The sequence below is a fragment of the Dendrobium catenatum genome, unplaced genomic scaffold (genome assembly GCF_001605985.2).
Source record: "Dendrobium catenatum unplaced genomic scaffold, ASM160598v2 fragScaff_scaffold_178, whole genome shotgun sequence".
NCBI lineage: Eukaryota > Viridiplantae > Streptophyta > Magnoliopsida > Asparagales > Orchidaceae > Dendrobium > Dendrobium catenatum.
In genome coordinates this window covers 657,090-681,530 of record NW_021318640.1, presented here as the reverse complement: position 1 = coordinate 681,530, position 24,441 = coordinate 657,090, and the positions used below count along the sequence as shown (strand labels likewise).

The following is a 24,441-nucleotide window of genomic DNA, read 5'->3' as shown; positions in this document are numbered from 1 at the left end:
AAAATAGCAACAACATAAATTTATGATGATTATCTAAAATGCAAAATAATAAAAAAAAAAATTGCCTCAAAAAAATTTGAAGGGAATTTTAAAATACTATGTTTTATGGCATTAGACTAAGTTTTGAAATGAATTGTTGTATAACCCATACACATTATTATGAAATATCCCTATCATTTATTTTCTCGAAAAAATATATTAAAATTTTGTTTAAGATCAAATTACCCTTTTATTTTTACAGCTTTTCCATTGAAGCAAACTTAAATTTGAATAAATTTGAAACAAATGCCAGAGTAAGATAATAATCTATTCCAAACAAGATTCAAATAATATACAAATAAGAGTAGAACAATGTTCAAAATAAAGTCCTCATTCCAAGTTATCTATCAACCTGACTTTACAAATGTAATAGCATCACAAACATTTTTTTTTTTTTTTTTTTTTTTTGAGAAGAAAAAAAGAGAGAAATATATACTGTTACTTTTTCTTGGTTACAATATCTTCTACGATACTTTTGGAATCAGCAGATAATAAATCTGAGAAGCATCTATTCTCCGAATAACCGGAGAAAAATAGTTTATTCTTCTATGTCTGGACAAACAAACAGCAGATGAATACAGAGGAAAGTCGAAGCCTAGGCCTAATAACACCAAGGAATGCTATCACGCCTGAAATCACTGGCCAATACACTAGAAATTATTAGGCGCCGAGTCCAGACCTAGAGATCTGTCCGAACTCCAGTAAAATGTTGACACATGGAGTGAATACATGGATATTCAATTGGATTTATTTTTTATTTTATATATCTAATGTGTCGGGGGAATTTTAATCTAAGCGCACCAAAAGTACAGTCAAAACGCAGGTAAAGTACAGGTAAAGCGCAACAAAAAAGCGTAACAAAAGAGCAATTAAAGCGTAGCTAAAGTGTAACTAAAATGCAGGTAAATCGCACAAAAAAAGTGTAACAAAGGCGCACTCTACATGTCACATTTTAAGTAGATGTCCGAACGTATCTCTATATCCGGTGTCCGCACCTAATAATTTTCCCCAATACACAAAGTGCAATGACATGAATTATAATAATTTATTTATAATACATCACCAGATGCCAAATTGGGAATCTCCAGCCGGTGACTTGTGGAGATTCTTTATCAGAAAAAAAAAAAAAAAAAAAAAGAAAAGAAAACTGTATAATAGCAGTTAAGAGGAGCATTGGATGATTGGAAAAACATCAAAAGCACACGATGGACAAGGAAGCTTATGATTGAAGACCCATTTCCTCTTTCTTGCTGGAAACTGCATCTCAGTGAGTCGGGGACCTGCAGTGTTCTTTTACTTATATTTCAAATCTTCTTTAGTGCTCATCACTGTATTCCAGATGGGATCCAATGGGGGAAGCTGGTATTCATCTGGGTTTAGAGCCAATGCAAAATCTGGCAAAACAGGAGCAGCCTGTAAGATCCTGTAAAGGACACACATGTCAGCCCTCGCTCTGGATAGCATATTAGATATTTAAACAGCTTCTAGGTATGCGATAGAGGCTCCTTCACTCCTAGACAACTACACGAAGGAAAAATGAAGAAAGATAATAGTACGCTATGGAGAGAGAGAGAGAGAAGAACATAAAATTTCATCGAAAGATTGATTTTTTGTGACCATACCTGAATCGTTTTTCTCCATTGTGTTCTATTAAGAGTAAAATTCTCATTTAAATCTAAAAAAATATCATTTCTAAAACTTACCAATCAATTCTTTTTAATTCTACCTCTACTTTTCTAAATACAAGTCGAATCTGGTATATCTACTGTCCTAAGAAGGCCATCGAAAGATTGACGTTTTTGTGACCAAATCATTTAAGCAACTCTATCTAATATTATCTATCACTGGAGCTATTCCAACCTTTTCATATGTATACTTGCTTCAAATTCAATTTCTAAGTGTAAAGCCACTCATTTCCTTGAACATACTCCTCTATAATACTTAATTTTATGCTTCTCTTTTAATAGCCAACATTTTGCATCATGAAACATTGCAGATCTCAAAATCATTTAATAAAATTTTCCTTAAGTTACAAGGGTACTTTCTATCACAAAAAAGGCCCAATGCATTCCTATACTTCAACCATGCATTCAACTTGAATTCTACTAATAATATCCCCATCTATTTTACCATGCAAAATTAATGAGTAAGCACATAAAAAAAATTTGCGAGTTCTGCTTAATACGCAGGTATAAGAGATTAAGAAAGATGGAGATATGAAGGAACATGCATTGATTTACAGGAGAAAAAATAAATTTTTATTTGCTATTTGTTCAATAAGCAATGTCTTTTCCATTTGTTAAGTCATTGTAGTAGCAACGACTCAGAACAATACCATGCAAAATTACAGAGTTAGCACATAAAAAATTTGCAAGTTGTGCTTAATACGCAGGTATAAGAGATTAAGAAAGATGTACATATGAAGGAACATGCTATGATTTAAGAGGATGCAAGTCATGAGTAATTATTTGGCTCAATATGTAATGCTTTTTCCTTTTGTTACATTGTCATTGTATTAGTATTTATTCAAAACAATAACTTTTGCAAAATTATAGAGGTAGCATATAAAAAACTTTTGAGTTATGCACTCCAAATAATATTTAAGTATGAGAGATGAACAGGAAAGAAAAAGGAGGGAACTTGCAATTATTTACGGGAAGAAGAATGAATAGAGAAAGAAGCTAATATAATGCTGAAAACTGAGGAAGTGCCAGTATTTTTGTATTATTTTAACCTAATATATTGATTAGGCCAAAATAATAATGGTAACCATAGCAAAGTAAAGTATTTTAACATTGTAAATTTTTTGCATATGCTATAGTAAATTTTTTTAACTCTTAACAGGACACAAGGAAGAAAAATGATTTATGTTGCCGATCTCACATGGTAGAATAAAGACTAGTTATTGTACTCATAAGAAACAAGTCATGTGAAAATAATGAAATATTCAAGAGAAGAGTACTAAAAAATATATTGGAATCAGACTTCCATAGTAGTTTTTAAATAGGATGACTTAAACTACAAAAAACAAGTTTAAAAAATATCTCATGTCAAAAACTAGTGTAACAAGTGAATATCTGAATATTACTTTACCTTTCCTGAGAGTAGAGATCCTGGGTGGTGTGAGCTTTGCTGGAGACATCTTTAGGAATTTTATCAGAGAGAAACTTCATAGATCCCCAAGGAGGTGGGCTTCTGCAGATATTTTGAAACAATATTAATTCCTAAGATTATATGACATTGTGGCAAGAAAAACAGCCAGGCATGGAGCAAAGAACATCATTATCATGGCTTAAAATTATATAAAAGAAAATAAAATGCAAGATGCTTCTCTAATTATTCAGAGTAGTTACATTCATTTTATGCTAATATTCCTAGCAAGTTAACAAACATTCACTTAGACACTTCTGTGTAACAGATTCACCAAAAATAAGAATCTGGAGCCTGAGAAAAATTATTTGCAAACTTTCTAAGAAATTTAGAGTTGGGCACTTATCTACAATAACAAAAAATAGAACAAATATTTTAGACTTAGGTAGCCCCACCTATACTGACAAATAAAATAAGTAAAATTATCTGCTAATTAAAATAAATTAGCTATGCGCAGCATTCTTAGGTATTACTATTAGTTAATTCATAAAAAGGAAATACTGAACAGAAAAAAAAAAAGGATTTTTAAGAGAGGAGATGCAAAAGCTAGATGACAAGAAATATACTTTAATTAAGAGAGGTGAGAGAAAAAAAAACGAAAAAAAATCTTTGGTTGAGGGAATAAAAATGTACTATAGTCAGGATTAAGACAGGAAAAAAAAAACAGAAAGATGGTACCTTGAAGTGGGTGGCGCAACATTGAAGACTTCACATGCCCTCTTGCTTTCTTTCAAAAACTCTTCTGCAGCTTGCAAAGCAGCTACAGCCATACCATGGAATTTCTCTGTGTTCCCTTCATCAAGGATCAGGCCATGATAATAATAGGCTGCCGCCTATAAAAAGAAAAAATATTTATATGTTAAAGGATACATCAATTCTATTTATGTGGGTAAGAATGCAGTATGAAGAAGATGCATGCTCCAATATCAAACTTGTGAATGGGTAAGTTCCCCTGTAATGTGTAAATTCATTATGGCATTGAAGTTAGAACTTTGTTCATTAAACCAACTTTGTTAATTTATTCTGATGGACCAGCGGCTAAGCCGGTGGGCCCCACTAGGGTGGGCAACGGAAAGAAGAGAGAGGGGGGATTGTTTAAAAAATTTTTAATTACAATTGTGAGGAAAATAATTAGGGAAAGAGATCTAATTTGAATTCAATCTAAAAGAAAATTATTTAGGGAAAGCCTAAGGGAGTTAATATTCATTATGTAAGGAGGAATCAAGGGGGTATTGTTTAGAAATTTTTACTTACAATTGAAAGGGAATTAATTAGAGAAAAAGATCTAATTTGAATTCAAATCTAAGAGAATTATTTAGGAAAATGGATATGATTTGAGAGGGAATTATGGGAGCCAATTTAAGACTAATTATGGGATGATTTCAAATTATGCTTAATTTTCTTGGAATTAGTTTTGCTTAGGTTGAGTAGGCTTGTAATAATCCGAAATTTTGAAAATAACTGAAAATGAAAAAAAAATGAATTCCTATTTGAATTGCAGTACTGCACCTGATAGAAAAAGAAATTTGAATTTTTATATCTGGTTCGCTTTGCCACTTTTACGAAATTTGTTCAGATCGAGGTAGGTGATTCTAATCATATCTATGTTTTCAAATATTTTGATTTTGACAGCTGACTTCGCCTCAAAACTGATTTTAATGTATTTTTTCGGCTTTATTAAACTTTTACGACACATATTTTTGTATGTTATTTTACTGATTATCACGAATATTTTGCATGTAATATTTCTAAATTTCACGGATAAAATTAGTATGATTATATCTGAATAGAAGTAAGTATTTTTATTTAAGCATACTATTAATAAAAGCATTGTGAATGAATATAGACATGTGGTTGAGTAATAGCTGGTCGTTATTACTGTTAAAAATATGTGATATTAATATGTGTGAAAACAAGTAAAAACTGGTTAACCCATTGGTTAGAGATTGATTGACCTGTACAGGATGGTGGGCCAACAGGTTTTCCTTCAAATATTATGGTTGTGTGACATCTTGTACTGATTCACATGATAGAATGAAACAACGATTAAGAGTTATAAAGATTTATTATTATACCAGCGGATAAAGAGTGACGACTCTGTTTACTGAACCAACAATAAAAAAAGCTCTAAAGCAAGCCGCAGACTGAAGCTAGTTGAGAGGGGGGGGTTGTTACCGTAAGGGATGTTGGTGATGTTAGGTTGTTAGCTGTTGGTGTGATTGCTAAAATGTCGTAATGCAGTAGTGTTTGTTGAAATTAGGAATTCTGAAATTTGTCTAGATGCTGTTGATGCTAGCTACTATTGTAGTTGTTGTTTGCATGTTGAAATTGTTGTGTACTGAATAAGTTTCTGGAATTCAGAACAGGTGCTTATTTAATTACCGAAATCAGTGTAGTTATTGCTAAAATTATGGTTTGTGTGCTAAAATTAGTAAAGGGAGACATTAAGGCTGCTAAAAATTGCCGAAATAAGTGAGAAAAAGGAAGAGGAAAAGCTAAGAGCAGGTAAGGGCATTGTTGTTTGTTGATAGTTGATGAATTTTGCTAAAATGCTGCTACAGTTGCTGAGAACAGCAGCTGAACACAGTAGGGAGATGAATTCAGGAAGAAAAAAAAATGAAGGGAAGTGAGGGAAAGAAGTTCGGTTCGGAGAGCAAAAAGAAAAGTTTAGGTTAAATGAACCCTCAGGTAAAACTATAAGAATCTTTATATAACTTGTATGATTTTATTAAAATGAATGCATGTATAAAGGAAGAAAAATTATGTTTTAGATTTAATATAAAAGGAAAAGATGTCAGAGTATTTCAGGTGAACCAAGTTACCTGACTAGCCCAAGAAAAGAAATGAGATACTCAAACTTTGGTATAGGAGATAGTAATAATTTTTATAATTTCAACCTCAAATTTTTATGATTGTGCTAACATTAATCTCAGTTTCATTACGTAATTAGTTATTGTTCATCCAGTATTTATTACAATAGCATTTTTAATAAAATGTGACTTGTATTAAAAAGGTAAATAAAAAAGCTATGAGATAAGTCGTACATGGGTGTAAGAGATAGGTCTCTCCAGATTCTCCTTCTCCGTTAAACTCCTGATTGACAGTAAGGGGAGTTAAAATGGGGTGTGACAGAGTGGGCTCTAGCCTATGGCTAGGAATTTGAGAGAGCCCGATATTCCTTTCCAATTAAAGATCCAAATCTGTCTTGTATTTTCTTCTTAGTTCTTTCAATAAAAAAAGATTTCTTATGTATTCTTCCTAAATTTCTTGTATCGTTCTCTAGTTTTGCTGAAATTACATCCACTTCCTATCATATTCCTCTTCTTCTTTTTTTTTTTCCTTTTTTCAGAATGGTTGTCTATTCCTAAGGGCAATGAGTTCATACTTCAATTTACATCCTATTTTTTCAAGTTAACTGTTTATCGTTTGTGCATGTCTGCACAGAAAAGCATAATGCAATCCACACTTCTTTTTAGAAGCTTATTGATTCTGAACACGCTTATCAAGATAGTAAGCACATATTGTCCTAATTTTCATATGATGGTAAATATAGAAAGCATCATTACTTAGAACCCATCAAAAATAAATAGAGATAAATAGTTCAATACCTTTGCTTCAGCATATTTCCACTTGACAAATAACCGATGCTTTTCTCCCAAGCCACCGCTGAATGGAACCTTCAAAATGCTATCCTGGGCCTATAAATGCAACGCTGTTTAGAATCATAGATATCAATTACATAAATGCGGGATGAGATCCAAATATGGTTTTCACAGTGTCTAATTTAGCAAAAATGATAAGCAAAAAAGTCAATAGTATAGCTGGATGAGATTATAGTTATGTTCTTACATGTGGTCAAGGATGGCAAATCTGAATGTGATGGTTTAGATATTCAATTGCATAAGTCTACGAAGTACGGTGATACTAGTTGTCATAAGGGAAAGGTCTATGGAGTTCTGCTTTTTGTAGTTATAAGGAGAATTGCACAGTTGCAGCTTAGATGCTTTATATTCGATAGAAAGAATGGTAGAATTGCATGTTATGCATGCAGCATGACCTATAGTTAGGTGGTTCATAATAATTGGTCATGAAACATAAGGTGCAAAAGAATGAGCATTGCTAAAGATTATCATACTGATAATCAGGCGATTTTTATAATATATTTCAAATGACCGGTTATTGCACTCACAAATGAAAATTAGCATTGTAATTCCACCAGGAGTGGTATAGTCTGCTTGTGAAAACGTCTAGCAGGATGGACAAAAACACAACAGTTTTGCTCCATTTATTTTTGCATAAAGATCAAAGCAATATTAAGGAATTTTATAGAACACGCCCCTGCTCATTTGGAAAAACTGTAATGGCATCTCATGGAACATAGTTCGATCAATTTCTCTTCACAATTCTCAGGCGTTTCAAATTGTTTGCAATATCAGGGAGAATCTTTTTACCCCAAGCTATGGCTTTTTTTTCTCCTTTTTTTGAATGAAAGATGGGAGCTGGTTACTATGACTTTCTTTAGTTTGAGAAAAAGAAGAGAAGGATAATGGAAATGAAAATTCTCCTTTGTATTTCATACCTCAGGAAAAAAAAAAATACAAGCAAAGAATAACGAAGGCTAGAAGATAGAAGCTCATGACCGAGAAAGTCCAATCAACAATAAGAAATATAAGCTATATCACAACAAAACCAGTTATTCTTGATACCTCCTCCTCATTCCTTCATCCATAACCTTAGGTAGATTTCCTCCTTCCATAACCCTGGCTAAACTTTATAGCAAACTGATTGCTCCAAAACATTTACCTAAGGTAGGAATTTGATAAAGACATTTGTTTAAAGAAAGAACCCTCCTAATTCGCTCATGCATCTCTGTAAGCCTGCAGAAAACAGCTTCGTCCACTCCTTTCTTTTTTCCATTTCAATTCTTCGTCATTAGGCTAGTCCCAACAGTATGAGGCTAGCTTTTTCAATCATCCTGCTAAGTATTGTGTATGGTATTAATCAACACAATTAAATTCTTGCTGTGGTTTTACTTTTTTTTCTGGCACAACATGATTCAATAACTAATAACAGCAAAAAAATGAAGTCTCAGCAAAAATACAGGCATAAAAAATAGCATTATAGCAAAGGAGAGATTATCCATCAGGAGTTCAGGAGTAGCCCCATACATTCCTCAAGTCAATAATATCAGTCATTGACCGAATTATTACGTCTTATTATGAATTTAAACCTTGGTGAATGAAGAAATACATTTTTCTATTCCCGCCTCTCCAAGCAAATAGGAATTAAAACTTCTCATCCACTTCATCTTTGACTCCTGGGAGATTTCTATCAAAAGCATACGACTGATCAAATCCCGTGCAATCAAAATCCTAAACATATCGAAGAACATTAGAAGCATGTGTTGTCACAATTGGTGAATCTAGATGATTGTTGATACTTGAAGAGGAATCCCTTTGAATTGAATTTCTCGAGAAGGCTCATTTGATAATTTTGATTGCTTGCAAATAAAAAACATGTTTTAAAAAATGATCATGTTGTTATTAATTATTTTTTATGTGAAAAATATATCATCATTTTTTTTTGGAATTTTTGAGGTGTTTATTGAGTTTGGAACTCATATTGATTTTTAATTGTTAAGGAGTATGCATCAAAAAGCATGAAAGTGTTATAGCAAGAGCCTCCTCAAGCACACAATGCTTGCATGGGAGTCCCCTGCTCTTGAACCTTGCTTGGCTATTATTAAAACTAACTAGGATCCGTAGTAGTCAAACCGCAATACTCACTCTCAACTAAAGCATTAACTATAACTTATAACATCAGTTGTTGGGCACAAGTGGTCAACACTCAAAATCATAAACTTTATGGATCAGAGCTAACCAACTATACATTTCTACACAAATATACTTTTCAAATATTCAATGCATGATTAAACATTATACCCTCATGAATAAGTGGTTTGGGAAACGTTGACATCACTCTAATACAATGTTAGAGAAAAACTCTCTTTATTATATCAATCTATTAAATATGTGGACCGATATATAGTTATTCAGGACAATAAAAATAGGAAACAAATAAAAGAAAAATTATCCTAGTTAAAGATATAAAATTACCTCCCTAATTTAATTACTTGTCAATACTAGGAACCTATTTAATACCCCAACATGTGTAACCAAGAACATTTAATGAAAACAAAATATAGTGAACTAAGATTGGACACACCAGGACACATAAGAATCAGTCCTTGAAGTAAAGTTGAAGTTCGCCAAAACAATTTATTCGTGCAAAATAATAATCAATATAGACCTAGCAAGAGAAAAACAATGGCATTCTCAAACTAGCAAATAGAAATCATTAGCAGTACCTGATGCCAATACTTGACCATTTCACAAGCTAGCCTTCTTTTGACAGCAAGCGTTGCTTTGGGACTATCAATTGCCATCTCCAATTGAATATCAACCCCCTACATGATCAAGAGAAATATTTGGTGGGCAAAGAAGTACAATGTTTAGACAACAAGGTAAAAGCCAATATAATGTAGCAAGATGAAGTCTTTCCATAATGAAAACTCTCATATTTATAAGCTGGAAGGTACACAATGATGTAAAACATGCTCCATCACATTGAAAAATAACATTTAGGTGAAACATGGTCAAAATAGTTTGGTGAATTCTTATAGAGAACATTCATCAATTCAAACACAGTAAAATCGCAAGTTCAAAATATGTATGCAGCATAATCAATGAAGAAAGCATGGAATAAGATAAACTTCAAAAGGATCGTGAAGCACACAGGATCATTTTTTAATACTTTGCTGGAATTCCATCACATAAAAGAATGAAAAAAAAAATCATAAAGTTAAAAAGATATATTATTTAAGACATTAAGCAAATAAAAAAGAGATCATAAAAAATATGAGGATCTTAAAAAGGCGAGCAGTGTTACAGTTGACGAAAGATTCATCCAAATAAAAAATTTCCAAATTACCATAATACTCCACCACACCTTACGGTCACTGAGAGACAGCTACTGTTAAAAGTAAAGGCAAAAAAAATTAAATCGATTACATTCGGCTTGAAATTTGGTTGATTTTTCTTTCATCATCTTTGACATTTCTCCAAAAAAAGTGTTTGATAAAGTACATTCAAAAGCTAGTTGGATATGAAGGTTGGTTTATTTAGTCATGCTAGATATCCGGTTAGTCCCAAAGTCAGATTCTTGCTAGTCTCAGCTCAAATCCATGGTGCATTCCAATGGTTGATGAGTTGTGCAGAGACTTTTAAGAAGAAACGTCTTATTCTTTGGCTCCATAAGTAGTGGTTTTAGTCCCATATCCCGTATGGAAGGAATTGCCTTATCCTTTGCTTATATAAGAAATAATATTTAGTTCCATATCATGTATAGAAGATGTGTTAATGGAATTCCTCGCTGCAAATATGAAATAAATCTAGTAAAAATGAATCAAGAAGAAAAGAAAAAAACAATTCCCCTTCCACTCATTTTTTGGGCTACCATCTGTGAGCCCCTTGGTTTAGAGGGTGGATTAAGGTGGGGTGCTTAGTAGCTTTCTAGCATTTAAAATTTTGCTTATAATAAGTGGTTTTGATGGTTGTGTAAGTTGCATTTTCATGTATCTTGATTACCTTTTGTACAATGCAAGCTTCATTTCTATTGTTATCATATTTTACACGGTTATTTGAGCGAAATCCTAGTACATGGTGATGTAGCACATCATATAGATGAAGATAATCAAGCTAAAAACTTAATTACAAGAACTAAAACCAAAATTTAAGAAAATGATCAAAGAAAATGCCCAATTATAAGAGTTCAACCAAGAGCCCAATAATGAGCCGATAGCTTTGAATATTTTAAATGTAATTTATATTTTATTTGTCTTCTACAAACTTATATGGCAGTCATGAAATAATTAGGTAGGGATGAAGCATTAAAAAAATGGATAGGCAGAACTCCTCTTTAATATCCACCAACCCATTCCCTTTTTTCCTCTATTTTTTCTCAAAAGTAGAGTATTCACCTTATCAACAATGAAAAATATCAAATTAAACAAGAAACTGGAGTTTAAGGATTAAATATTGATGCAGGCCCATTAAAATAGTTCATAATAGTTGCATAACCCTACTGCAGCAGGTCTTCCAAACTAACCCTAATAAATCATACAAACTGAAAAAAATAAAAAATAAAAAAAACAAGCAACACAACTTTCTGAGCCTTCACCTTATAAAAAAGAAGTAGGGCATTATAAGGCCAGTCTCTTAGGAAACACCAAATATTGACAAACATTTAATGCCGTAAACTAGCAAGAATGCCTGAAACTTTTCCTAGACCAGTCATGGAAATTGAAGACATGAACATAAAAGCCAGAGCATAAAGCTTAAACGCATAGCAGAAAATCAATAATACCTGACCCAAAGCTTGCATGCAAAGAGCATGCAACTCCTCTTCAGAGAGGTCCACAGGAAGACTTTTCCTGCAATTTGTCAAAATATCAATGAATAAAGAAGCTATCAATTTGTGAGTGCAATGGAATCATTGATCAATATAATTTCTCCTTTAAAAAAAATATCTTTTTTGAAATGCTAATCCGATTCACAGATTTCCTTCCCAGAAAACTTGAATAACTAGGCCAATGGAAAAGGATGTTGCATACCTTAATTCAAGAGGTATCTGAGGAAGAACATGGTGGATGGAACAATCCAAATATCCTGCTGCCTTCAAGAAAACATCAATGGATCTCCGCCTATCCTCTGCAACATTTTTTTGCACAGAAATTATAAAATTATTGTGAACTTGCCCAGTTAGTAAATGAATTATCATCAAGGAACTACAATAGAAAAAGTTCGCGGAGGCTGCCATAGATTTGGGATAAAGAACAGATAAGTCCATGCCATGAAAATAAAATTTTATTGTTCTTGCTTGAACAAGACATAAGTTTACATTATACCTGGGACTTCTAATGACTAGCCAAACAGTCTCTGCTTGGTTTGAAGATGAAGGTGGCTAGAATTTTCTAAGTATTATCCATTATGATAACGCTGTAATCAAAGCACAAATATATCTCAAGTAATATCAATTGATGCAACATAGGAATCCTAAGCCTAGTAGGAGAACACTAGGTATGCAAATAATCACTTCCTTTCAAAATAACTTAAACAGACACAACAATAAAAGAGGACAAAACACCACTTATAATAGAACGGACAACACATACAATTCACAAAACAAACACAACCTTAGAACACAACAACACCTTACAACTTACAAGACACAACACCACTTTTAACTTGTAAAAAACAACACGACTTATTACTTGTAATAAAACCCATACACAACACAACTTACGACCAGTCAAAATTTCAAGAAGAAATATACAAGTGAAATAGGAACCGTGCAGAGAAGAATAGATAGAAGTCCAAGACGAAATATAAGAATGAAGGTAGAAGAGGATAGCTCACAAGCTATGACAATCCCGCAGGTTTGACGTTCCAAATATTCATCACATATCTCTCTAAAATTCTCTTTCACAAAGGAATTCGGCCCCAATTTATAGGAGAAAGAAAAAGGAATAGCATTCAATAGTTCGCATAATTCTGCCACCTAAAACAGCCAATAGGAGCCTATCAAGACAGTCGATTTAATGAGTTAATGCATTTAGTATAGGAAAAAAACAAGGTGTAAATCAAACAGCCAGCAACAGGGAAAAAATAGGACTAAAGCATGGGGAAAAACAATAAGCATAGGGAAAGCCAGCAGCAGAGAAACCAAGGGAAAGCATGGAAACCGAGCAGCCACCATGGGAAGAAAAACAACTACATTGGATGACCAAACAGCCATCAAAAACCACTCCAAATCAGCCCCTACCTTGACTGCATCATCAATTAAGCCAAGCATTATAAGCTTTGGAAACTAAAAGGATGCACGATCTGAAATCTTCATCACACAACTTTCTGATGTCAACATTCAACAGATTCTTAGTATGCAGAAGTTCTAATGATGTAATGTAGAGGATTTGGTGAGAAATGTTCGATTACTCTATATTATCAAAAAAAAAAAAAAAATTGTTCATAATAAAGGGAAAGCAGAGAGCAACAATAATGTAGCAAAGCAACGTCAATACATCAAGACAGGCTTTGATAATAAAGCATCAATAGCACATAAGGCTATCTATAACCTACCTTCAGACACACGTTGTTGATATCCATCCTTAGATTTTCTAGGAAGGAGCAAATAATTGGCCTCTGCTAAGCAAAGCGTAGCCATCAAATGCAAAATTGATAGGACCTCGTACCACACATTACCAATGGTAGTTTGCTGCAAAGGAAAATCAGAAACAGTTATCATAAGTTCAAAACTATTTTTCTATTGCAAGAGAGATGCATCTAAATGTCAATGACAGGTTTCTAATAACTAGGCTTATTTACCTCATCATCATCTTCCTGATTGATCCACACAAACTGAACCTTGTCTTTTAGCTGGCTTCCTGCAAAAAACAGTTCACAAAACTCATATAGAAATAAAGAAGACATTAATCCCTTGAAAACAGGGAGAAGCCTGTGACAATGATAACATGGCATTTACCCCAATAAACTTATATCAGCAAAAGAGTCAATTAAATTACCATCTTTTGTCAATCCCAGCAGAACAGGTAGGTAATCTTCAAGAGCCTGAAGAAGATCGGAAAATGTAGAAGTTCCTGAGAGTATAACAATATGAATCAGATTCTCATCACTTGTTTAACTATCTAATTAAAAAACAAGGACTATAACTGCACAAACCATTCCGTGTAATCATCTTCTGCTTTGACTTTATAGCAGTTGTTGCCTCATGCATAGCCATGGCAACTATTCGAGTTCTGAGCGCGCTGAGACGGTTCACTACACTTTTTGGCAAGCTATCACCCAGTGGCTGGGTGAAATCTACACCTATTGGAATGCGGAATCCGGGCACAAAAACAGCCAGTTCTCCTATACTCTTAACTCGTCTCCTATTTCCCCCAGCATCACTTGGAGTTGATGCAAAGCATCCCATATTGAACCTACTTTCGGAAATATAACTGAAAATAAGTGCATAATAGTGATGCGTTAGATGCAACACCTTCAAACAACCTCCCAAGTGAGAGATTAGACAAATGAGAAAACATTAGCAGAAACAAGATATGTCAATTGTCAAATATCCCATATAATCATGAAAAACACAGATGCAGCATATTCAAACTGTTTTATTCAATCACAAAATTATTTGTGGCAAGCAGAGATATCATGAAATTAATCGCTTGTAGAGAACTTACTACAAACGGCATTAATTAGATGTCAACCAACCAAGTATTAGTAGCTCGCGTGCTGCTGGCCAGCCGCTAAAATATTTAAGAGATTATGGGGCAGTTTTGTTTGCTACGCATGGTATGGAGCGTAAAAAAATGCAGCTTTTGACAGCAATTAATTTTTGCCATATTTTTCAAAAAAATGAGCTATGAAGTAACCGTGCACTTTACTAAAAACCAAACAACAGCATGCACAAGTTGGCAAGCGAACACTCCATATTAATTTTTTAAACAATCCAAACATATCTTACATATACTCAAAAGGCTGTAAGAGAGAACACTGAAATGAAACTAGTTTCCTTACCTCTTCTAATTAGCAGAAGCAAAGTGAATTCCTCATACAGCAATTTTAGCCCTGCATGAATATGCGACAAATCAGATATGAATAATATACAAAAAGAGAAAAGAACGAAAAGCACATAAGCACCATGAAAGTAGGTTAGTTCCTTGTTTTTTTTTTTTTTTTTTTTTTTTCCGGTAAAAAACGTTAAAGTTATCACAACTTGTTGCTAAAACTGAAAACAAATGGCAAGCTATAGGCCTTACAAGTTACAAGGAAAGTCACAAATTCCGAAGAGAAAATAATGGCTTAGAAGAAAGGAAAGTATGACAGGAAAATAAAGAGATTTTGTTATGCTTTAATATATGCCACCAACAACTTGTCGGCTCAACTAGAATCAAGGATTCACAGAAATCTTATTCTTGGCAATAAAAAATGATAAAGTAAAAAAAAAAAATCTTAATAGAACAAAATCATCATTGAAATTTGAAAACTAAAGAACTGTAAGAAGCTTATCAAGCTAAGCCCAAAAAAAAATAAAAAAATTAATCCTCATACGGTTTTGAAGTTATATGCTGAAAGAAAGAGCAAAAACAACTCGAACCGATCACAAATTAATCCCGATTGCCAGGTCTGAGCTGAATAAATCGATGCTAGAGCACGAATTCTCGTGGAACAGACCAAATCGCGTCAGGGGGCAATATAAAACGACTACAATAAAAACGAAGGGAGACAAGCAATGCAAGAATAATACAAATCAGAAGCATAACATGGAAGACAAATGAGATCGGCTTGGAGATATTCACTTGGTAATCAAAAGTCAGGCTACTCTTCAGTTCCCTCTCCTCGAAGATCTCTTTACGAGGGCCTCAGCAACATCGCAAGTTGGCAGCCTCACACTCCTTTCCGATTGCTTCCAAAAACCCTAAAACGTCTGCGACAGCTAAAAACACAAACAAGTCGAACGAAGTAGAAGGAAAATATGTCCACATGGTAAGCAACGCTCAAACCTTCTAGTTTTTAAAGGGGAGAAAGATTTGAGAGTTTCGGCATTTGCTCTCTCGCTGCTGGTATGAACCTGGCAGCAGCCAGCCGTGTACGATCAGCTGTTTCCCATCGAACAACAGCTCACCATACAGGACACGTGTTCAAGCAAAATGGTCTTGATGATGGCCACGTGTTGCGGGTTCGATGATGAAAGCTCTATTCCTTGACCCGCTTATCTTTCGACGCGTATCCCCCAATCATGGACATTCGCGGGCCCTTGTATCGACTGTTTCAGTAAAATAATCCACTAATTGTTGGGGGAAGTTCTCCATTAAATATTGAGTGGCATTATTTTATATAATTACACTTTTTTAGTTAGATTTATTAAAGCAATTTCATATATATATTTGCAACTTTATTAAATAAAAGTTCTGGCAATTTGAAATTGTGTACCTCTCTAAGGATAGAGATGTCAATTCAGATCAACGAAATGGGTTGCTTGAATTCGATCCTGCTAGCTAAATGGGTCAGGATTTTCAACAAAACCAGACTCACGTGGGTTACTGGGTTGACATGACCCTACCTGACCAATTAAACGTCACATGTGATGGTCGATGAGGCTGACGGTGATTGAACCACTGGTGAGGCAGTGCAGGCGGTGAGGTCGAGTGGCTGAAGGTGACCGGTCGCGTACTCGTCGAGGTGGAGATGTTGCACGCCTGCACTGTGGCGTCCTGCAAGCCGACCGCCTGCAGACGGAGGATGTGACGGTTGACTGGCTAATGCGGTTTAGGACGACGCGCGAACGAGATTGCAGGCCTGAAACGACGAGATGGAGACTAAATGTGCCAACGCGGACGAGAGTGCTGGCCTAACGCACGTAAGGCTAAGGCACTGAGCTGATGAAACTCGGGTCAATCACGTTCTCGGGTTAACCCGGTTTGACTTCAGATTGCCGGGACAACCCAAACCCAACTCGTTTTTAAAAACGGCTCGAAAACTCGAACCCTGGCCAACTTGTTGGATTTTTGTCCATTGCTTGACTTCTACCTGACGCCGTCCTTCTGACCTCAATCATCAAACAACAATCCTTCCAACCTTCGTCGTCCACCGACTACGATCCTTCTAACTTATGTCGCCCACCGACTATAGTCATTCTGACCTCTGTCATTCGCTGACTACAATCCTTTTGAGTTACGTCGCCCACTGACTACAATCATTCTGACCTATGTTGCTTGCCGACTACGGTCCTTCTGACTTATGTTGCCCGCCGACTACATACCTTCCAACCTCGATCTCCTGTCGATTACGGTCCTTTGGACTTACGTCGCCCACCGACTATAGTCTTTTCAGACTCCATCGCCTACCGACTATGATCCTTCCGACTTACATCGTCCACCGACTACAGTCCTTCCGACCAAACAAACACATCAGTAGTGATTCTTTGTATTATCATCATGTAACGTAATCTATAAGATACATATCAAGCTAAGGTCTTCCCCCAATAAAGAGTCTCATTTGTAATCATTAATCAACATCAATACTAGTTGATTCATTCAAACTGGGGTAGGCCCCGTGGTTTTTCCCCCCTTTTTCAGGGGTTTTTTACTTAAAAATATTGGTGTCTCTAGTGAATGACACACCCTTTATTTTTATCTTTGTATGTGCTTGATATTTGTACAAAGCAAGAAGGAAGGAAGAATAGGAGGAAAGAAACTCATCTTCGACCACCGCCAGAGTTCCGCTCGACTAGCAAGTGACACCGGAATTCCGGACGCCGTCCTTCTGACCTCCATCATCAGACAACAGTCCTTCCGACCTTCGTCGCCCGCCGACTTTAATCCTTCTAACTTACGTTGCCCACCTACTATAGTCCTTCCGACCTCTGTCGTTCGTTGACTACGGTCCTTTTGACTTACCTCGCCCACTGACTACAATTCTTCTGACCTATGTTGCTTGCCGACTATGGTCCTTCTCACTTATGTTGCCCACCGACTACAGTCCTTCCGACCTCGATCGCCAGTTGATTACGGTCCTTCTGACTTACGTCGCCCACCGACTATATTATTTTCAGACTCCATCGCCTACCGACTATGATCCTTCCGACTTACGTCGTCCACCGACTACAGTCCTTCCGACCAAACAAACACATCAGCAGTGATTCTTTGTATTATCATCATGTAACGTACTCTATAAGATACATATCAAGCTAAGGTCTTCCCCCAATAAAGAGTCTCATTTGTAATCAACTGCAATACTAGTTGATTCATTCAAATTGGGCTAGGCCCCGTGGTTTTCCCCCCTTTTTCAGGGGTTTTCCATATAAAAATCTTGGTGTCTCTAATGAATGACACACCCTCTCTTTTTATCTCTATATGTGCTGGATCTTCGTACAATGCTAAGACATTAAACTTTATATTTCTCTCATTAAACTTTATATTTCTCTACCGCCGCGAATACTTCAAGATGCAAAATTTATTATTTACTTAATATTTTTCCTTGAGCGATATTTAATCATTAACTATGATATTTAAGAAATCTTGTTGATTTTTCTTTGAGTTGTTCACCCCAATTTTCTTGTAGTTGGTCAAATTTTGAGATGAAGAATTAATTAAGCAGCAGCCATCAGATATAGAAAGTGATATCTTATATATCTTTTTCTTTAATAAAAAATAATATGGGATTTGAAAAAATGGTAGAGTTAGAATTTTATAAAAGAAAATTGGCACATGAAATTTCTCTTGTATTTAATACATGAAATCAAGTAATTTTAATTATAGATAAATTACATAAAATTTCTATTATATTTAATGCAATGTTTAGTGTAGTCCTATGATGAATCATTTATCATATTTTGAACATTAAAAATCATTAATCTATTTTCAAATATTATATATTTAACATATGCCACTACTATTTAGGACAATCATTTTTTTACTATGTTAATTATCTTGCATGACATATTCACTTGATTTTTTATTTTTTTAACTATCATTAATTTTTTTATTTGTCAAAAATTTGAATCTTACAACATGATTTCGATTAGGATTGCTTATATTTTTTATTTTAAATATCGGATATTTATTTTTAAAAGTTATTATATTGATCACCATTTCTATTTTGATTCCAAATAAATATTTTTTCTAAGGTTTTTTTTATAAATATTTTTTCTAAGGTTAATTATAAAAAAGAATAGAGAAACAGTTATCTATTATTTATCATAACCTATCTTATTTTTTAATTGGAACAACTCACGCTCAACTTCGTCCGCTAATTAGTTGCGCATCAATAAAAAATTTTAATTAAAAAATAATACAAATTTAGATTTTTTTAACCCCAAAATATAACATAAATTAAAAAAAAAAAACTTTGAAGAAACTAAAAAAAATAAAAAAGCGAAAAAATGAGCTGAAGCATGTCCAAGGTACAACCAAGCTAACGAAAATCATAAACTTTTATGGTCAATATTTTGGTGTTATGCAATTCATCTTGATCTGCTTCCAACTAATAGATATTAAATTTGAAGCTTATATATATAGTATGTGTCTGAATTTAACTTAAGTTTCATTTGGAACAGTTTTCTCATTGCTTCTTAAAGTAGTTTTTTAGTATAAATAAATTAATTTTTTAAATAAAAAATAGCTTTAAAAAACATTAAGAAAGCCAAACCAAACTAAGGCTTCGTTTGGGACAGCTTTCTTATTGCTTCTTAAAATAATTTTTTATTATTAAATTTTTTATTTTTATACTAAAAAAGAAACAGTAAAAAAATTGCGGTGCTCGTTTATTTTTTTCTTGTGATTTTTCCTATGCTGTTATCACCCATCTCCTCCCGGTTTTGAACTGTTTTTTGCTGAGACCAACAATTCGGCAACTTTTTGAGTTTGTGGAGGAGATTAGCATCCTTAATGTTGTGGAAAAGAACTTATGTTATTTTGTTATTTGGTGTGTTATTTATTTTATTTGGAGGGAAAGGAATGATCGAAAATTTGTGGGGTCTCATCTATCTTTGCATGAACTGTACAAAAAGATTGCTTTGGTTATTTCATGCAAAACTTCAAAATGGAAAACTTTGGATCTGCTTCAAGCTGCGTTCCCTACTTGTTTTTTTGCTGGTGGTGGTTCTCCGAATTATTTGGGACGATGATGACTGGAACCGGCCTGTTGCCCATTGGATGGACTCCGGCTCCAGCTCTTGCGGGTCTACTCATTGGCATGGCATGTTAATTCTGCAACCTGATTTCCTGTCCGTGTTGGGCCCTTTGGCAATCGGGGCAACCTTTTGCTGCCTTTGCGGGGACAATTGAGCTTATGGCTTTGATCTGCTTGTCCTGGCTGGTTCCAATTTTGCCCGAGTCCACCGTTTTTTCCTCTTCTTCCTTTTTATAGGTTTGAAATTGTAATTTTTCTTGATCTTTCTCTCCAGCTGGTTTTTTAGACTGGGTTTTGTAAGTCCGCAATTTTTGGTATATCAATATATACAGGTTTTGCTCCAATTTTACCCAAAAAAAATACTAAGCCTTAATGACTCAAATGTCAAAAAAAGAAAAAAAGAAAAAAAAAACTATGTCCCAATCAATCTCTTGATTGATCTCTTTACTGACTGGTCCTAACTTGGGACCAAAACACCGACCAAGCACATGGTATCTCCACGTGTCAACTAATCATGCCATCAGAACCGTAGAATAGATTTCTCATGGACTTTGCGACAAAATTCCGCAAAAAGCACTTTCCTCGTTGTCACGCAATTTATAGATTGTGATTAGTCAATGAAAAAGACCAATAGCCTCTTGCCGCCAAAACAACGCCACCTGAGCATAGTTTATTTAATTCAGGAGCAAACCTTCACTAAAAAAACTTTAAACGACTATTTTTTTATTTTTTTCTTTTTTTATTTCATTAGTGGGTCAATCAAATTTAAGAAAATATTGTCCACTTTTATTTGAGTTCTTTTCTTTTAAATAAAATATATCATATTTATTTTTTACATGCAATTTATATAATGATTACTATTTTATTTGGGACGACTTTCTTAATATTTAAAGTAGTTTTTTAGTACAAAATTTAAAATTTTGTTCTAAAAACTTGTTTTAAAAAATAGTAAAAAACAATCATAAACATAACCCAAGTGATTTGGGCCATTCAATGCAAAACCCATGCCTAATAAGAGAACAGTGATGGATATGAAGTCGTTGGAAATGAATTATTAAGATTAAGGTTTCGTTTGACACGACTTTTTTACTGTATATAAAGTAGCTTTCTAGTATAAACTTTTTAATTTTTATACTTGAAAGCTGCTTCAAGAAGCGGCAAGAAAATCGTCCGTCGTCCCAAACGAATCCTAAATTAATTTATGTTTGTATTTGGACAATTAATTTTTCTATTGTGACTTAAGCTTCATTTGATACTATTTTTTCTTATTTCTTAAATCAGAGTTTTTGTACAAAAATTTAAATAAAAAAGACTAACCAAATGAAGTCTTGTTTGAGACGGCATTCTTTTTGCTTCTTAAAACAAATTTTTAGTACAAAAATTAATTTTTTGACACTAAAAAACTACTTAAAAAACAGTAAAAAAATTTCCCCAAACTAAGCCTTAATATTTAGCTGAATTGAGTACATAAATTCAATTTTATTTGCTAGAGATACTTTTTGAGAAAGGCACGAATAATTAACTCAGATTGTTTCCATGTTATGGTCATCTATTTTAATTCTCTGTTTTTTTCATATAAGTTTTCTAAATATGTATGCATTCGAATATTTAAGCATAAGCTTCAATGTTTGATTATTTATATTAATAAAAGTTTATATTTAGGCTAACATTAAAGGCCACTCCAGTGTGAAAATAGATAGAGTAAAGATATTAAGAGAAGAAAAATGGGCAACGAAAGAAGATTGAGAGAGAAAAGAAAAATAAAATAAAATAAGTACTCAATAGAGAGAGAGAGAGAGAGAGAGAGAGAGAGATAGAGAGAGAATTCTCATTTGATTAATTATCAAGTTATTTTTTTGTATTTTTATTTTTTGAATAATTATCAAGTTACTTTACCTCAAATTATTCTATTTATAAATATGGAGGAAACTCAAAGATAAGATTCAATTTAAATTAAAATATTACTTATCCAAATTATCCTAATAGTTATCCAAATAAATAATTTTATCATGCAACATCAAGAATAATGGACTTAGATTTCGTTTGGGACAGTTTTAATCACTATTTTTTCATGTTTTTAAGGATTTGCTTGGGCGGCTTTCTTGTTGTTTCTTAAAACAATTTTTTAGTACAAAAATTTTAATTTTTATACTTAAAAGTCTTTTTAAGTAGTAAGAAATATAAGCGGAGTGTACTTACCGTTATACAGTATTCTTTGTATTTACAATTATACCCTGTTTTTACTATAAATATTAATGTACTCTGTTTGTTCAATATAATATTTTCTCCTATTTTTCCCTGTTCGATCTCTCTTCCTCATGTGTCTTCTTCTTCTTCAAGAACTGTTTCATGGTATCTAGAGCTGGTAATGGGAGATCAAGAAGCTGAATCTTCCCGCCCTCCCGCTTCCTCCACTCTTCTCACCGACTCTTCCATGAATCCCGAACTCACTCTACCGGCGTCTCTCAAATTCATCATTTCCAACTTCAAGAACCTCATACCTCATCAACTCACCACCGAAAACTACAACATCTGGAGGATCCAAATTCTTTAGAATCTTTCCGCGAACGGCTACAAAGATTATCTCTCCGGCAAGCTCGCTCCTCCTACATACACCGCCTCTCAAGAATTTGCACGATGGCAACTTATCGACAGTAATTTGATATATGCACACTTTTCTACCATTTCGCCCGCTCTTCTACCTTACGCTATCACTGCAAATTCTTCTCAAGAAGTCTGGGCTACTCTAGAACGACGGCTGCAATCCGCTAGCCGATCCCGTGTAATTCAACTAAAGAACGAATTACACCAAGTTCAAATGCAGAATCAAACCATGCAACAATACCTATCAAACATCAAGAACATTGTCGACAACATTGCCGCTGCAGGAACTACAATCGATCCGGAAGACGTTGTGTTATACACTTTGAACGGTCTACCACCGTCCTACAACGCCTTCAAGAGTACTATAAAGAAAGCCGTCCCAAACGAGGCCTAAGAGATTTGTTACTAAAAATCAGTTTTATAAAGCAATAATAAAGCGAGCCTAGGTTTTGTTTGTGACAGCATTTTTAATGCTTTATGAAATCGTTTTTTAGTAAAAAAATATATTGAATTATAAAATTGTGTACTATAAAGCTTTTCTGGAAAAAAAAAAAAAGTTGTCTCAAACAAAGCCTAGCTTGGGTTTGGTTTCAGACGAATTTTTTACTTCTTCGTAAAGAAATTTTTTTGTACAAAATTAAATTTTGTACTAAAAAATTTCTTTAAGAAACAGCAAGAAAGACATCCCAAATGGAGCCTTAGGTTTCGTTTGGGACGCCTTTTTTATAGCTTCTTAAAATAACTTTTTAATTTAAAAATTAAAATTTTTATACTAAACAGCTGGTTAAAGAAGCATTAAGAAAACCGTTTTAGTCTTTAAAAAACCTAAAAAATAAAAATAGAAATCCTTATTTATAATTGTGTGTTGACATTACTCCTACATAGTAGCCAAATCTAATTTTTGTCTAATTACCAAGTAAATATGCGATAAAAGAATTATTCTGGCCGGCATTAAACTACCACCTTCATCTATTAAAATCAGAATCTTCCAAAATATCCTAAACTGGATCAAAAGCTTATCCAAAAAATCTTTAAAAATAAGCAACTTGTTACACTCCATAGTTGCCAAACTTGGTCCTAATCAATAAGAGAATTTATCAACTCAGGCGTGGTTTTTGATGAAGCAGATGAGGAATTTTAAAGTCACAGAAATTTCTTCTCTTCTGGTCAAAGTTTCTACGTGTACAATTATTTTGTTTTCTTTGGCTATTTATTTTGTCTGACACTCGCAGAATCCTAATATGTGAAGTCATTAATATTTTATTTTATCATTAGCCGACTAACTCTATCTAATCGACTGACTTTTATTAAAAATAATATGTAGAGTCTTCAGCCCCTACAAAGTTGGACCTGATAGGAGTTGGTAGTTGGATATATCGTCTACATTTTTATCTATAATTATTCATTTATTGTATTTTTTTATAATTTTTATTTACATTCACATTTATAAAAAAAAATAACTATGATAATGATTGCATATTAGAAAATTTGTAGCAATAAATCGAGTATTTTCTCTTATTGTTTGCACATAAATTCTCACACATGAAACAAAAGAGATTTTTTTAATCTAAAAAAGTCATGAGGGCTAGGCTTCATTTGGTACGGCTTTCTTATAGTTTCTTAAAGCTGTTTTTTAGTATAAAAATTAAAATATTTGTATTAAAAAGCTGTTTTAAGAAGAAGTAATAAAACTATTTCAAACAAAATATTAAAATAATTGAAATAATTTCATATGTAAAAATATGCCTTTTAATTAAAAAAAGGGTTATTATAATATCTAGATAGATGACATAGCCTTCTGTGAATGTGGCGGAGAATATTGGAGAAATAATGGGTGATGAAAAACATTAGTGTTGTTTGGTGTTAAGAGATGGCTAAAGATGGCTAA

General features: G+C 33.7%; 1 protein-coding gene across 2 annotated transcripts; it reads right to left on the bottom strand.

Moving 5' to 3' along the window:
* Positions 1-908: 908 nt before the first annotated feature.
* Positions 909-15,871, bottom strand: LOC110112181. 2 transcript variants are annotated; one of them, XM_020844307.2, is made up of 13 exons: positions 15,617-15,871; positions 14,835-14,885; positions 13,986-14,245; positions 13,829-13,903; positions 13,632-13,690; positions 13,386-13,521; positions 11,861-11,957; positions 11,614-11,680; positions 9,557-9,655; positions 6,798-6,887; positions 3,868-4,022; positions 3,133-3,234; positions 909-1,462 (listed from the first exon to the last, which is right to left on the bottom strand). In XM_020844307.2, the coding sequence occupies exons 3-13, from the start codon at positions 14,236-14,238 to the stop codon at positions 1,333-1,335; spliced, it is 1,263 nt and encodes a 420-aa protein (XP_020699966.1). In that variant the 5' UTR covers positions 14,239-14,245; positions 14,835-14,885; positions 15,617-15,871; the 3' UTR covers positions 909-1,332. The 2 variants fall into 2 exon arrangements, with proteins under 2 accessions (XP_020699966.1, XP_020699965.1); XM_020844306.2 differs by having other exon boundaries at positions 13,986-14,263; positions 15,617-15,870.
* Between the last annotated feature and the right edge of the window lie 8,570 nt (positions 15,872-24,441).

Bases quoted from the DNA above. Each gene is read 5' to 3' on its own strand.
- LOC110112181 (XM_020844307.2), bottom strand. From the start codon at position 14,238: ATGGGATGCTTTGCATCAACTCCAAGTGATGCTGGGGGAAATAGGAGA. The intron at 6,888-9,556 runs GTACTGCTAATG...TTGCATTTATAG, and splicing joins TGGTCAAGTATTGGCATCAG to GCCCAGGATAGCATTTTGAA. The intron at 1,463-3,132 runs GTAAAGTAATAT...TGTCCTTTACAG, and splicing joins GATCTCTACTCTCAGGAAAG to GATCTTACAGGCTGCTCCTG.